This window comes from Physcomitrium patens, chromosome 8, assembly GCF_059467195.1.
Source record: "Physcomitrium patens ecotype Gransden chromosome 8, ASM5946719v1, whole genome shotgun sequence".
Taxonomy (NCBI): domain Eukaryota; kingdom Viridiplantae; phylum Streptophyta; class Bryopsida; order Funariales; family Funariaceae; genus Physcomitrium; species Physcomitrium patens.
In genome coordinates this window covers 7,612,177-7,625,727 of record NC_143417.1, presented here as the reverse complement: position 1 = coordinate 7,625,727, position 13,551 = coordinate 7,612,177, and the positions used below count along the sequence as shown (strand labels likewise).

Here is a 13,551-nt window from a genome sequence, read left to right as displayed (position 1 = left end):
AAAATAATAATGATAATAAATATAATTAATAAATAAATAATGCACAATTTTTTTCAAATAAAATAATTAAAATTTAATCAGATAACATTTTCTAAGTTATGTTAAGAAAGATAAATACTACTGTAAAAAAACCAATTTGAAATCTGAAACAAATTGACAGCTTGATGTTTAAAATATGACTTATGTTGACAGGAATCAAGGGTCTATATTTATTTATTTATCTATATACTTTTCAATTAAGAATATCTTATCTTCATTCTATTAACACAACTTTCTTATAGAGGTTTCTTAAATTGTTGTAGTTCCAAATAACAATTTCAATTGTAATCCATAATTTAAACAAAGTTTTTGCAAGTATTGTTTATATTTTAAAGGATGATCTTTAAAATTGAATAGAATTTTTGAAGTATAAATTTACTATATGTAGTTTTAAAAAAAGCAGCTGTGTGTGTACTGTGTGAATATATATATATATATATATATACTTTTACAAAAAATCGATAATGTTTTCGGTATAATATTTAAAGTTAAATTTTTAATCAAACTTTTGTGTTTCATATTATTTAATTACGAGAAGATTTGCAAAAAAACAAGTCTGAAAGGCATGTAATGTTTACATAATAAGTGCCCTTTTTCCATGGAGCTTTTGGATGAATTATATTGTGTTTCGTCATGTGAAACATGCATTACAGTACCCTCTTCCACCCCACAAATGCTAGCAATGTAGGAAATGCTTTGACTTTTACTTTTTGAGAACTTTACATCATAGGTTTGTTGTTGGACAACGCTGACTTGTGTGAAAACACTGAGAATTGGGGTTTGAGTTTTGTGTGAATAGATGTTTTCATCATTTTCTGTGGGTTGATTAACATTTAGTATGTTTATTTATAGTGAACATGTTAAAATAGCTACTAGTAAATAACAATAATGAGATGATTACAGCAAGATTTTGTAAAAAAAAGGTATTTTAGTTTTATATACTAATTATTTGTTTATTTATTGATACAAGTGTCCTTTTTTATTCTAAAAAAAACCAAACAAAAAACAAACTTAGAGAGTGAATTCTACCAAACTTCTACGTCTATAGAATTTGGTATTTTATGTATTTTTTGCGGCAGAACTACTTCAAACAAGTCCTGTTGCAATTTCTATTCCTGTTTTATATTTATCATTAAGTAAAAAAATGTGACTAAATATGTTGGTAGAAACACAATCATGTAGATCTTAAAATTGTTCTTTAAGCATATATATATATATATATATATATACATACATACATAAGGCTAGTTCAATTATCACTGAGAAAAGGAACACGAAAGTTTAAGGAGATTGTTGAATCAAAAGTAATTTAACAATGTGATTTAAGTTTCTGCAAAGCTGGCTTTTCAGAGCGTTTCCTAATATTAAACAACAAAGATCTTGTCATTTTTGAATCACTGAATATTCCAGAATTGTTAATAAAAACCCACTCGCAGCAAATTTGTGCTAATTAAAAACTAAAGTGAGCTGAGATCCCCCAGTTTCAGCCAATAGAAGTTAGTTGTGTGAAGACAATTTGTGAGTGGGTTGGCTTATCGTTTTTTTCATTCTGTAAAGACTGTCCTTCCCTAAAATTACGTGCAGTCCATGATTGTAACAGTTAAAGGACAGAATCCGATGGACGTAGGCAACAATCCTCATTTACAAAACAATGGATGATTTGGAAACTGAACCCACTTGCAAATCACCTAAAGGGCCCAACGAGAAGATGAAGGTAGAGGGGGGGAAAAAAAAACTATAAATAATGTGCCAGCTCCGTTCAATAAGGTTGTGACACATGCTATCATTGTTAAATCAGATTCTACAGTGGATTAGGAAGAAATAATAATTCCAGCAATCCAGCCCATGCATTTACCTAACTCACGTGTGATTATTTACAATTTGGCACTACAATCCCAAACATAAAATAAGACTGCATCTGTCTGACTTGTGGGTTCATGTCGGCCGTACTTATCATGCCCATATATATATATTTGTTTTTGTTATTTTTGTTTTTGTTATTTGTATTTGTTATTTTAAAAACTAATTGTGTCTTGCATTTTATCATTGTTGAAACAAAAAAAACACATGTATGTAGATATTTTCACACACACACACAATTTGTATGTGTCATTCAAATACTTCTTCGTATTTTTGTGGCAAGCACAATGCAATTCGTGCTGGAAGTAGTAAAGTGTAGATTTTGCAACAAAACAGTTGTGTTGACACCAACTGATAGATTGCAATGATTAACACTGCTATTGAAACATATAAAATTATGAGTAGAAAAATATACTGAACAATACAAATAACACAAGCATATTGAAACTACTCTATTCACTCAACAACACAGATCGTCATCATCAAAATAAATTTTAAGTAGTAGAAGCATGTTTTATGTTTATGCTGTGCTAGATTAACCACAAGATGATTTTATTTATTTATTTATTTTTCATTGGATGCAAAAATAGGTGTAAACATCCTGAATACATAAATATTTAGAAAACTGTTGTATATGAATATTTGAATTTTTTAAAACAAAATAATGCACAGAAATTTCAAAAGCATGACAGAATAATTTCAATCAACTTTATTTTCTAAATACAATTCAAAACTGATGGAATTAATACCAAAAAATTACAATATCAATCTTATTAACATGGTGTTGTTTTTTTTTAAATTTTATTATATATATATATATATATATATATATATATATTTTGTTTTTCTTAAACTCTTAGTTGCAATCCTATAAATTTAGTTTTAATCTTCTACCAACTTGCCATTCTGATTTCTAGAAGTTAAAAACAATTATTTAAGTAATGTTGTGAAACAGAATAATCAATATTTCATTGAAAATAAAATAAGACTTGTTCTTCAGTATATTGTTTTTTACTCTCTAAAGTATATTGAAAAATAATTCGAATGCCTTTTAAAAAAGTTAAAACATTTTGATGTGTTTAATTATTCAGTAACCATGAATTTATTGTATATTAATATCCATCAGTAACTTGCTTTATCATATCATTCATGTAACAAAGTGGAGCACCCAATTCCAATAAGTAGTTGTGTGTATAGAACATATTCTTTAATTTGGTAAGAATCTAAATAATACCACAGAGTATATTATATGATTTTGTGATATAACTATGGCATTTGAACTGTTTCAATGTTGTAGCTAATACCTTTTTGAAAACAATTTTCAGTATTCAAAATCAACATACTTAATCGAAAGATCATGTATATATATATGATAGTATGGCCAAATTACAGAAAACATGATTTGATGCTCTACACAAATTAGTGCCCAAAGGCACTCTTCAAACCGACCACTTCAAGTGAATCAGTGTTGGGTGGCACAGTGTTTGTGGTGGAAAGTGACCCAAATGCAAAGAGAGACTAAATTAGGAAACACAGACGACAGACAATCATTGAATAGGGTGGTGATAAACTGGCTACACTGGGTCACAGTAACTTTTGAACATGTCCCTGCTGAAACCAGGGGAAGATCTGGTATTATTATTCTAGCCTACTTCGTCTTCTCCTTCTTCTCCTTCTCCTTCTTACATTCGCTTTATCAAAAGTGAGAAGGCAACAGCCGAAAGTGCACTCACTTGTCAACCCAGCTTAGAATAGTAATTGGCCATGGGTGAGTAAGTGAGTGTGTGTGTGTGGAGAGCGGAATACTGGCTGCATCCCCATAGCTCGAAAGGACCGGGCGCCGAAGGGGAGCACCGGCCGGGTACGATAGAATGTGGGCACCAGGGATATCGCCAGCCACCCGGGCTCGGCGTCATCACCAGGCGCGAAACTTCCCTTCCCTTCCCGTCCTGCCCGTGCCCGTGCTCGTGCCCCCGCCCCGCCCTGCGGTGTCGCAAATTGCCATCGATGTCCGATTGCCTCGTTTCTCTTTTCTTTGTGCCTGGGCTCTGGCCCTCGTCGCTCCCGTTTCACCTCCCCGCTGCTGCTGATCCGCATTGAATGCTGCTACCACTGGCACTGGATTGCATGCGCAGTGGCGAGTTCGCTGTGCGTGTGGCTTCGGGGACTTGGATTCTCCCACAGCCGCCTTTTCTCGGAGGAAACAAAACGTGCTTTCTCGCCGTGTGGGTTGGAATGCTTAAGAGGAGAATTTTCGGCGCTTTGTGGCCTCACGACGATTTTGTAGGACGTGCTATATTGGAGATGGATGATTTGAAGCCTGGATCTTGTGATGTCGTGGTGTTCATTGCTGAGCGACAGTAAGCGGAGCCTGTTTCGATACGTAGTATTTGAAGTCGTGATGACGGTGTGGATGAGTTCCGTTGAGTGTGGACCGGGGTGGGAGATGCTGAAGTGGTGGATTCTTTTGCAATTGACCTTGGTTGCCAAGGGTGGTTTATGTGCTTTCAGATGTTGAGATGCTGGACTTTGAGGTCGGTTGTTGGAAAGAGCTTTGGCCGAAGCATAGGTTTGGCGGTGAAGCTATCACTCCATCCTCTTGTTTCAGAGCCATTCCCTCATGGACGTAATGCTGATAGCCTGCAACCTTTCCAGATTAGAGCGTTTCTTGGTCCCTCTTCATCTTTAGTAGATGCTGAAGCAGTGCCTTCACTGGCGCATCAAGCTTGGTGACTATCGAAGCTGTGGATCTAATTGTCGGATAGCTATAGTTTTGATAGCAGGGGATTAGTATGGACTGTTTTCAGGTTATTACCGTACCGATTGTGGAGTTAGGGAACTAGCTGTGCTTCTCCAGGAGTACAATCGGCAAGGTAAACAGCACAGGTTGATGCAGGAAAATGCACTTAAAATTCTCTTCTATCTAAGGCGGAGGGTTTACTTGATTTTAGTGTGCACATTTGAGCGAGCGAAGGATTTCAGCGTTTGAAGAATCGAATCCACTACCATGATTCAGGTTTCAAAAGGTGCATGAACCTGCGACTGGTTGGAGGCCTTTCAACTGGGGCGTAAATTTGATTTCGATGTCCAGTTTCCCGATCCTTGGGTCCAGAAGAAAGGCTTGGCTGTAACATACAAGTTGAAAACATTCAAAAATTTCTTCATTCACTCACTTTTTACGGTTGAGGATTAAAACAGTCTTGTCGATATACCACTAAATGAGGCTCCATCATCTTCTACACTTGGACCTTCATCGCTCTGGTGGCATCTGCAATCAGAGTGCGACTGTCTGGCCGTAATGCCAAACCTGCAAGCAATGTTAACGGAAATGAAGTTTTTGTCGTTAGCTATGACGGTGCGAAAAATGTGTACCATGGAGATATTTTTGGCGGCTGCAGTTTCTATCATCGTGGCTTCGATGTAATTCACCGTCGCTCGGAGAAGGAAGCAGCGAACAGGAAGAATTTTCTTTCATCTCAGGTAGTTTGAATGGCATTCGTTCCTTTCGTGACTTCTTCTTGTGTGTATCGATCGATCATTGAATCAATTCACAGTATCGGGAGATAGTATGTGATCGTTTCGAGCTTGGTTATGAATTCTCCTAATCATTTGGTGCTCGGGAGAACCTAGAATACGCGCTTCAGATGAACTCCTTGCCAGTGTCCGGTTCTTTGGATAGAATCCTCGTGTATGCGCAATGCTTTGATCGATAACTTTACGAACTACAAATAGTACCAGGCTTTTGGTTTCTGAACACTTTTCCCAAAATAAGGGTTCGTTTTAATCTGACACTGAAGTACGTAAAAGAAGAGGAGAATAACCTCACTGTAATATCCGCTGATGTAAGGTCGTGTTTGCATTCCTTTTATCCTCGCTTCATGCTTCAGGGTGTGCTATTTTATGAACATTGCGTATCTGATTGTTTGCTGGTACTGCAGACCCAAACGGATGTACAATTCTCTGGTGCGACCTACGCAGAGTAGAACATAGTATGGACTTAGTTTAGAAACGAGATCATTGATTGCTAAAGATCACAGGGCCGTTTACGCATCAAATCGGACTTGAAGTCCATGCCAGCAGTTGTATCCCTTGAGTTGACATATCCAGAGTGAAGCCATGACAGGACTGTTTCAAATTTTTGACCGCTACAGAGCCTTGGCTAGAAGTAAGAATGTTCCAAAGAAAGCAGGTCCAGTCAGTCATGGTGAGAGCTGGCCTTTCGATCAGAAAATTTTGATTTCGAATTTCCATTATCTGGCTTGCCTTCTCTTTTGCTGCCAGTGCAGTACCTTGGAGAAATGTCAAATTGCTATTGGAATTAATTATGATTGCTGTTGCTCAGGTCAAGCGCAACCAGGAGGTGAGCGTGACCCTAGCTGTATCAATCTTGCATATCACATGGTATGTTTCTTAACAATGTCATTATTATCATTATTGTATGGAATACGTCATTATTTTGATACGAGTTTGTTGATATGGGACGTAACTTATAGAACACAGGCCAATAGTCTTAGCATGCCCTCTACGAATGTATCGTAGATTGTGGCGTTGTAGACGGGCCAACATGCATGCCGCATCATTGTGCTCGGGGGCTTTCACAACTCGAATTGCACCCAACCCATGTTCACCTGAATGGATGATCGTATGTTCAAATCTGTTTACCTTTCGCATTCTGATCCGAGAGCGACAGTTTATTACGGAGGACATTCAGCACCTGTCAATGAAGTGATTGGATATTTTGATTCGCATGGCAGTTCCAAGATGAAACAGGACAAAGAAGAGTTACGCTGGCAGGTAACCATCACTTACCCCAATTGGAAGCGTCTCGAGATCCTCGAAGGTCATCCATTGACAACAGTGAAGTTATAGTGGCAAAGACTCTGGACACCCCCAAGGATATTCAACTTGCATCTGAACCTAAACCCCACCCACCTCGCACTTCATTAGACTCGAGACCCAAACCAAGGCTTTCATTGTACTTAAAGGACGAAGCTTCTGTTAATGATACTTCAGCACCATCATCTGCTAAGGATATATCCGTTTCTATTGAAACTCCTGGAGATCCTCTCAGCAGGGTACATTATCCGAGGTCTCATTCAACAGCAGCAACTCCCAGATCGTCGGTTGATGGTAAAGTGACAGGGAATGATGACAGGGAGAGGAAATTCAGAGACCTCAAGGGCATGCTTAAAGGGCCATTCAAGAGAAAAGTAACCAAGGTGAATAACCAGGAATCTCCTGGAACTTCGTTTGATTCGAAAGAATCGGATCAGGTTAAAACTGTACGAGAATTGCAGCCAGAGAACAAGGAGGATTTGAACGGTTTGCCTAAGTCCGGTCAAATTGCTCCGGGAGGGAATGAGTATAAAGATTGTGGCATATTTCCAGGGATCCATACTGGATGGTTTGAAGGTAGAGAGGCTTCTACACCTCGATTGACTGTGGAACTGAAAGATGGTCCAAAACTAACCCGAAAAGATGATCAGCGTGTGCTCAATGATGATAGGCTCAGGGTTTCTGAACAGAAAGGTTCTTCCGTATCCCTCAGATTCGAAGAAGCCCCCGATGTCGAAGGTTCTAAAGACTTGCGGAAGATGGGTTTGGGTCGGAATTCCATTGATGGCAGAGAGTCGTCTAGACCTCCGTTTGATGGTAAAACAGTGGGATCAAGACTATCTGTTGATGGGTCTCGTGGCTCTCATCAGCCTTCAGGTATGCCTCGTTTGTCATTGATATCTGTCGTCGGTAGAGAAGCCCATGGTCAAGTAACCGCAAACAATTGGTTTGCGCAAAATATCCACACGTCTTTGGAGGCATCTACACCCGTCTTTCGTAGAGAAGAGAACGCTTGGTGTGATTCACCTGGAAGATGGATTGCTAGTACCTGGGATGGCGACTTTGACGATTCCAAGTGGAAGGCATCAAGTGTGGTTGCTAGGTTGATGGGCCTTGAAGATCTGCCAAACTTTGATGTGGTGAGCAATGCCGAATCAGCGACAGAAATGTCTCCCGAGGAGCAGTGCTCCTCACCTCAAACAGGGCCCTATTATATGGAACCCGACGAATCGCCAAGTCGAGATGATGAAGACTCTTATCAGGTCTTCGGTACCGATGAGGTTGTTACTCCTCTTAGGAAGGATACGCCTAGTAAATTCATGCCTGGTGTCCCCTTAGTGCTGCCAGCACGGCAGCTAGCTATATCAGTATCAACCGCCCCTAGGTTGCAGCTTGGATATTGCAAGTCACCTGACAGCAGAGGTCAGCAAACTCCTGCTTCTCCGAAATACTCAGCTGTATCACCAAAGCACCACATGATTGAAAGTCTGCCTCAAGTTCTTAAGCATCAAGTTGAGCTAAAAATTTCCAGTGAAGGATTACTGTACAGCGACATGGATCAACGCTTGCGGCAACTGGGTCTCAAAAACACTATCCAGGAGCGTAAAACTCTGAAGCAGATTTTGGAAGCCATGCATCAGAAAGGTCTCTTACAGCCTCCCCCTCACGTGAACCCTGAGTGGAAGCGCAATCTTCCAAGACATAGTTCAAACAGTGGTGCTGCAAAATCTTCATTTCTCAACAGAAAGGATCGTTCTTCATCTCAAGCCCTTGATTCTTTCAACGACGACCTTTTCGGGTTGGATTACAAAGACATTCCAATGTACGTATCCGCTAAAATGGCCAAAGGTCCGGCAGAAGGTGGTCATGTCTCTGACAGTTGTAAGTCCCCCTTGAGGGGTAGGACTGGTGAGGCTTCGATAGTGGTGATGAAGCCTCTGAATTCAAATTCTGCCTCCAAGCTCATTCTTGCAAAACCTTCTCTAGAGGTGGATCTAGAAAAGGAACAAGAAACAGTTATCGCACGTGTGACAAATGCACCCACATCGTTGTCTACATTAGCTACTCCAGTTGCCACCCTTACAAAGGATGGTAGTTCAGTCATGAACATCAGGTGCTTTTCCAATCGTCAATACCATTATGAATGGACTTCTGAGTTTTCAGAGAGCTTTTCTTGTTCACGACTTTCTTGGTTTTTTTCAAGGATGTCCGAGTCTGCCAATAGATCCCGAATTTATTCTTTGTTAGTGTGAAGCAAGTATTCTGTGTTGGTTGTCATATTCTTTAAGAACAGTTTTATTTATTTATTTATTTAATTTTTTTGGTTGTTTTTGCATTTTTCCGAGTTGGAGTTACATTAAGTAAGGTGTTACATTGAATAAATCTGCAGAAAAGTTTCTTTGTTACATTGATGTAACAGTTTGCTTATTTGTTCAGATAGTTGTTGCTCGACACAAGTGTAGATTCTGCCGTACAACTCGTAAGCATTTTTCTAAACATGAATGTTTATTTTTCTTGCAGACACTCTTCCAAAAATGAGACATCTGCTGCTTCCAGAAAATTAAAGCTGAGCTCTAAATCAGATGACTCGAGGAGTCAAAGTGCTATGGAAGAGGTTTCAATCTCTGTGAAGCATCGGAGAGAACGCATTGCTGCTCAAACTGCAAAATTCAAATCCGAGAGTGGAGATCTTCAGCAGCATGACAGCCCCAAGTCGACAAGATCTTTATCCCCTAGTGGTAGGAAGTCTGCTAAGACGGGTTCTTCAATTCGAAGCGCATTCGGCTCTAGTTTAAGTCAATCAGGTAAAGCTAAGTCTCGAGCAAGACCTGTAGAAAAAAAGGATGTTAAAAGTACCACCCAGACAACAAGGAGGGCCAAGCATAGTCAGGAACAGTTGAAAGAGGGTTCTACAACTAAGCAAGAGCATCGAAGGGCACCCAGACGCATCACATCAGATCGGAAATGGGTTGCGGGTAATAATACCGAAAACATTCCAGCATTAGAGCAATTTCGCAATTCCAAGAGTGCAGGAGAAGTTGCAGTACTTCGTAGTAAGAGGACTGAGACCGGCGGTTCCAATGATCAATTCAGTTCAGCAACGCCTGCTGATGTGGATACGAAAGGACGCAGAGTAATGAACTTTGATAAATACCAGCTTGCACAGCTTTGCAGTGAATTTGTGGAGTCAACAGCTGATTCTTGTAGCGAAAGCCAAGATATTACGTTGGAGAGGTCACTGAATGGATCGCCCATTAATGTTACGTCACCTACTTTAACAGTTTTTGAAAGCCGTAGACTAAGTAGTAGAAGACATAGCTTAGAAAAGCTTCCGGATGACTTCTATGATGCGAAAGAAAGATATGAATCCAAATTGGAAGACTCCGAGCTGGAGACATACAGTGATGTGGCGCTTTACACAGATCTGGACAGCTCCGATGTGCCGATGAGTCGGGAAGCTCAAATACAAGAGGTAAGAAGCACACTAGTTTTTGCTGTATGTTTTCCTTCATTTTTTTTCGATTTGTTATCTCTTGATTGTACAATTTCAGCACGCAGGTGCTGCTTCCGAGGCAGTGCAATTTAAATTAACCTTCAGAATAAGATTTGAATCTATCGTTCAATAACTTCGGCTGTCTTCGTTGGACATTTTTGATATAATTGTTGACGCATGGCCTGACGCTTGCAATATCCACAATTTTCCCACAGCCTGAATCAAGTGCATTGGACTCTTTGGAACCATCATCACCTGGTTTTCAGGAGTGGAGAGAGGGTCGTGAGGGTGGAAATGGGCAGATGGCTAAATACATTGAGCAACCAAGCCCCATTTCCGTTCTGAAAAACATAAATTTTCAGAAAGAAGAATTTACGCCAAGTCCAAAATTTGAGAAATCGGGTTTTATTAGCGCTCGAGGTAATATTCTGTAATGAACATGATGTAAATGCTATATGGGGTTCGGCTTGTTTAGTAGTACCTTAGCATGGGTCTGACATTCTATAAGCGCAATGGTTTCCTATCATGCTTGAATTACGTTAGAAATCTTGGTTCAGATACGCGAACACTACTGCTATTGATTGTTAAGCTACTCTTATGCAGATTGCTGTGCGTTCGAGTCAGGAGAGGAGCAGGAGGACTTGAAGAAACCAATATGGCAACCCACGGATCTATCCACCCCAGCACACCAAATACCAGTATTCTCGGGTGATCCTTTGAAGGATTTGATGCATAAAGTTGCTCGGTCACTTAATCTTGATGATCAGAACTCGTTTCTTAACAAACCTACCCTAGAGATTCAGGTGCCCTATGTCTCTGACCTATTTTCACCTTCATCTCTGAACTCTGTCCCCCCATCATTCTTTTCAAAAGAAGATGAGAAGGCATATGTGAAACATATAATGGTGGCGTCTGGAGTTACGGAGGAATGTACCGCTCCAAAAGAGTGGTCTAAATACGGGTCTCTGATGAAGGCAGACTTATTTGACCAACTTGAAGAGCATCTTGAGCTTAGAGAGTCTGCTCGTAAGCAGAACGCCTATCTGTCAGGAGAAGAGAGAACGGAATATCTCAAGCAAGCTCTTGATAGGCGCCTCCTTTTCGACTGTGTTAATAGCATATTGGAGAGGAAATGGCATTCATACTTCCACCCCCATCCGTGGGGTGCACAAACTTTTCGTAAGAAACCTATCGGAGTGAAACTTGTGGAAGAGATTTGGGAGGAATTGGAATCGCTTCGTTCCTGTGCTTTGGATGATGACTCTTTATACGGCATTCTACAGATGGATTTTACCCAGCGAGCTGAAAAGTGGGTGGATTTTTCATTAGAAGTTGGAGAGATTAGTACAGAAATACAGGAAATGATATTAGATGAATTGGTGAATGCAGCTGTGCAGGAATGGTCTGACGAAAGCAAATTCCATTAGTCACTACCAGTAGCAATATAGTTGCATGTGCCCTTTCAAGCCCTACCGGCTTGGGTTGTAATATATGAACAAAGATTAGGTTGATAGATGATGCTTAAATTCAGATAATTGTGATATGTTCACTATGTTTTTACCAATGTGACGATCCATTGAATTTCTTGCGTCCCTTCGAAGACTTCAGTCTTTATATTCAACAAGACTTAGGGATTACGCATTCTTAGTTACTGTGAAACAACCTTACAGAACTCTTGCATTACAGAAACTACATTTGTACTTGTGAGGACAGGGATTCTCTCTTGTGACACTTCAAACTCTGGTCTAAGCTCACTGTGCGGTCACAGGCAGGACGCTTTCCAAACAACGTGCTAGGTCAAAGCTTGTAACTTATGCAAATTGTAAACCCTCAGTCTGTGCTGATCACTGAGTTCTGATTTTACGTGGTCTGCTAGATATCTTTGTCTAATCACTTTCATTGTACACAACTTCTACAGGAATAACTCTAAGTAGTGACTCTCTTTCATATTTTATGTAATAATTTTACTTACAAAGGTTTTCAATGAATGTCCCATTATCACATCTAAATAAAATACATAAAAAATTCTATTTCAATCTAACATTCCAATAATTTATGAATGTCAATTTAATTTTTAGAGTAAATAGCCATTTTTTTTTTTTTTTTTCTTTTTATAATTATTATTGATGTGCAACGGATTTGCAATCAATATACTTTTCACATTGACCCTCAAAAGGCAAATGAAAGGAAAACAAACGTGTGTAAAATGAACATTTTATTTAAAACTCTAAAAGACATGTACTACATTTTATCTACCTATATGCTTCCAAAACTATCAACTTATCAAGGATTATTTTTAATTATTTTTAATTTCTTAACAGTTAAAATATTTTCTATTTATTCTTTAAAGAATAAATAAACAATCATGGGATTGTGTAAGCTACACATGTATAATATAAACAGAAGTGTAAATATTTGATATATATATATATATATATATATATTTGCCTATGTTAGGATAAATATAGTGTACAAGTTAAATACTATTAAATATACATGTATTAAATGAGTGTGAATCTTTAGTACATTATTTTCTTCTATAAAAAGTAAAATTACTATAAATAATTAGAATATATATATATTCTAATTATTACATATATATATATATATATATATATATATGTAAATATTTTAAAATTCTTTTCATATGAAATTAGAAAATTTTAAAATATTTATATATATATATATATATATATAATCATAGATTACAATCTATTGTTAAATAAGATTTTTTGGCAATAATTTAATTTTAAAATAATAAGAACTTTTAATTTTATATATGTGTTATTAAATCCTACAATTTACAATCTGTGATTATTGATTTTTAATACACAATAATCACAGATTGTAACTTATAGATTGTAGTAATTAGATCAAATTCTGTACTTGTAGCATTGATTGCAACAAAGGTTGTTGCAAATCTTCTAGCACCTCCTATTAAAGACATAGATAGTGTGTATAATTAATTAAATAAATAATAATTGTATTAAACCATATTTTTGGATTTTGTTGATAATAATATTATTGTATATTCACAATTATATCAAATTTCTAATCAAACATAGGTTAAATCAGCAAAATTTATTGAAGCATGTGATTTTGTCACTAAAATTATGAAAATTATATACAATGATTAATTATATATATAATAAGAGTATTTAATTAATTTATTATAATTTTATATCCTAATTGAAGAAAATTTTGATTGTATAAGTTTATATTGTAAGAATTATATATAAAAAATAAATCAAAATAAAATAATAAAAATAAATAAAAGTATTGAATATCTTTTTGAAAATTTTAATATTTTTATGCCAAATAAT

The 13,551-nt window shown here is 37.6% G+C and overlaps 1 protein-coding gene across 1 annotated transcript; it reads left to right on the top strand.

Annotated features, from left to right (window-relative positions):
* Positions 1-4,300: 4,300 nt before the first annotated feature.
* LOC112285999 (uncharacterized) lies at positions 4,301-11,821 on the top strand. Its single transcript, XM_073535655.1, has 8 exons — positions 4,301-4,400; positions 4,707-4,772; positions 5,123-5,379; positions 6,242-6,259; positions 6,654-8,848; positions 9,256-10,207; positions 10,444-10,648; positions 10,832-11,821. The coding sequence occupies exons 1-8, from the start codon at positions 4,301-4,303 to the stop codon at positions 11,653-11,655; spliced, it is 4,617 nt and encodes a 1,538-aa protein (XP_073391756.1). The 3' UTR covers positions 11,656-11,821.
* Positions 11,822-13,551: the final 1,730 nt, after the last annotated feature.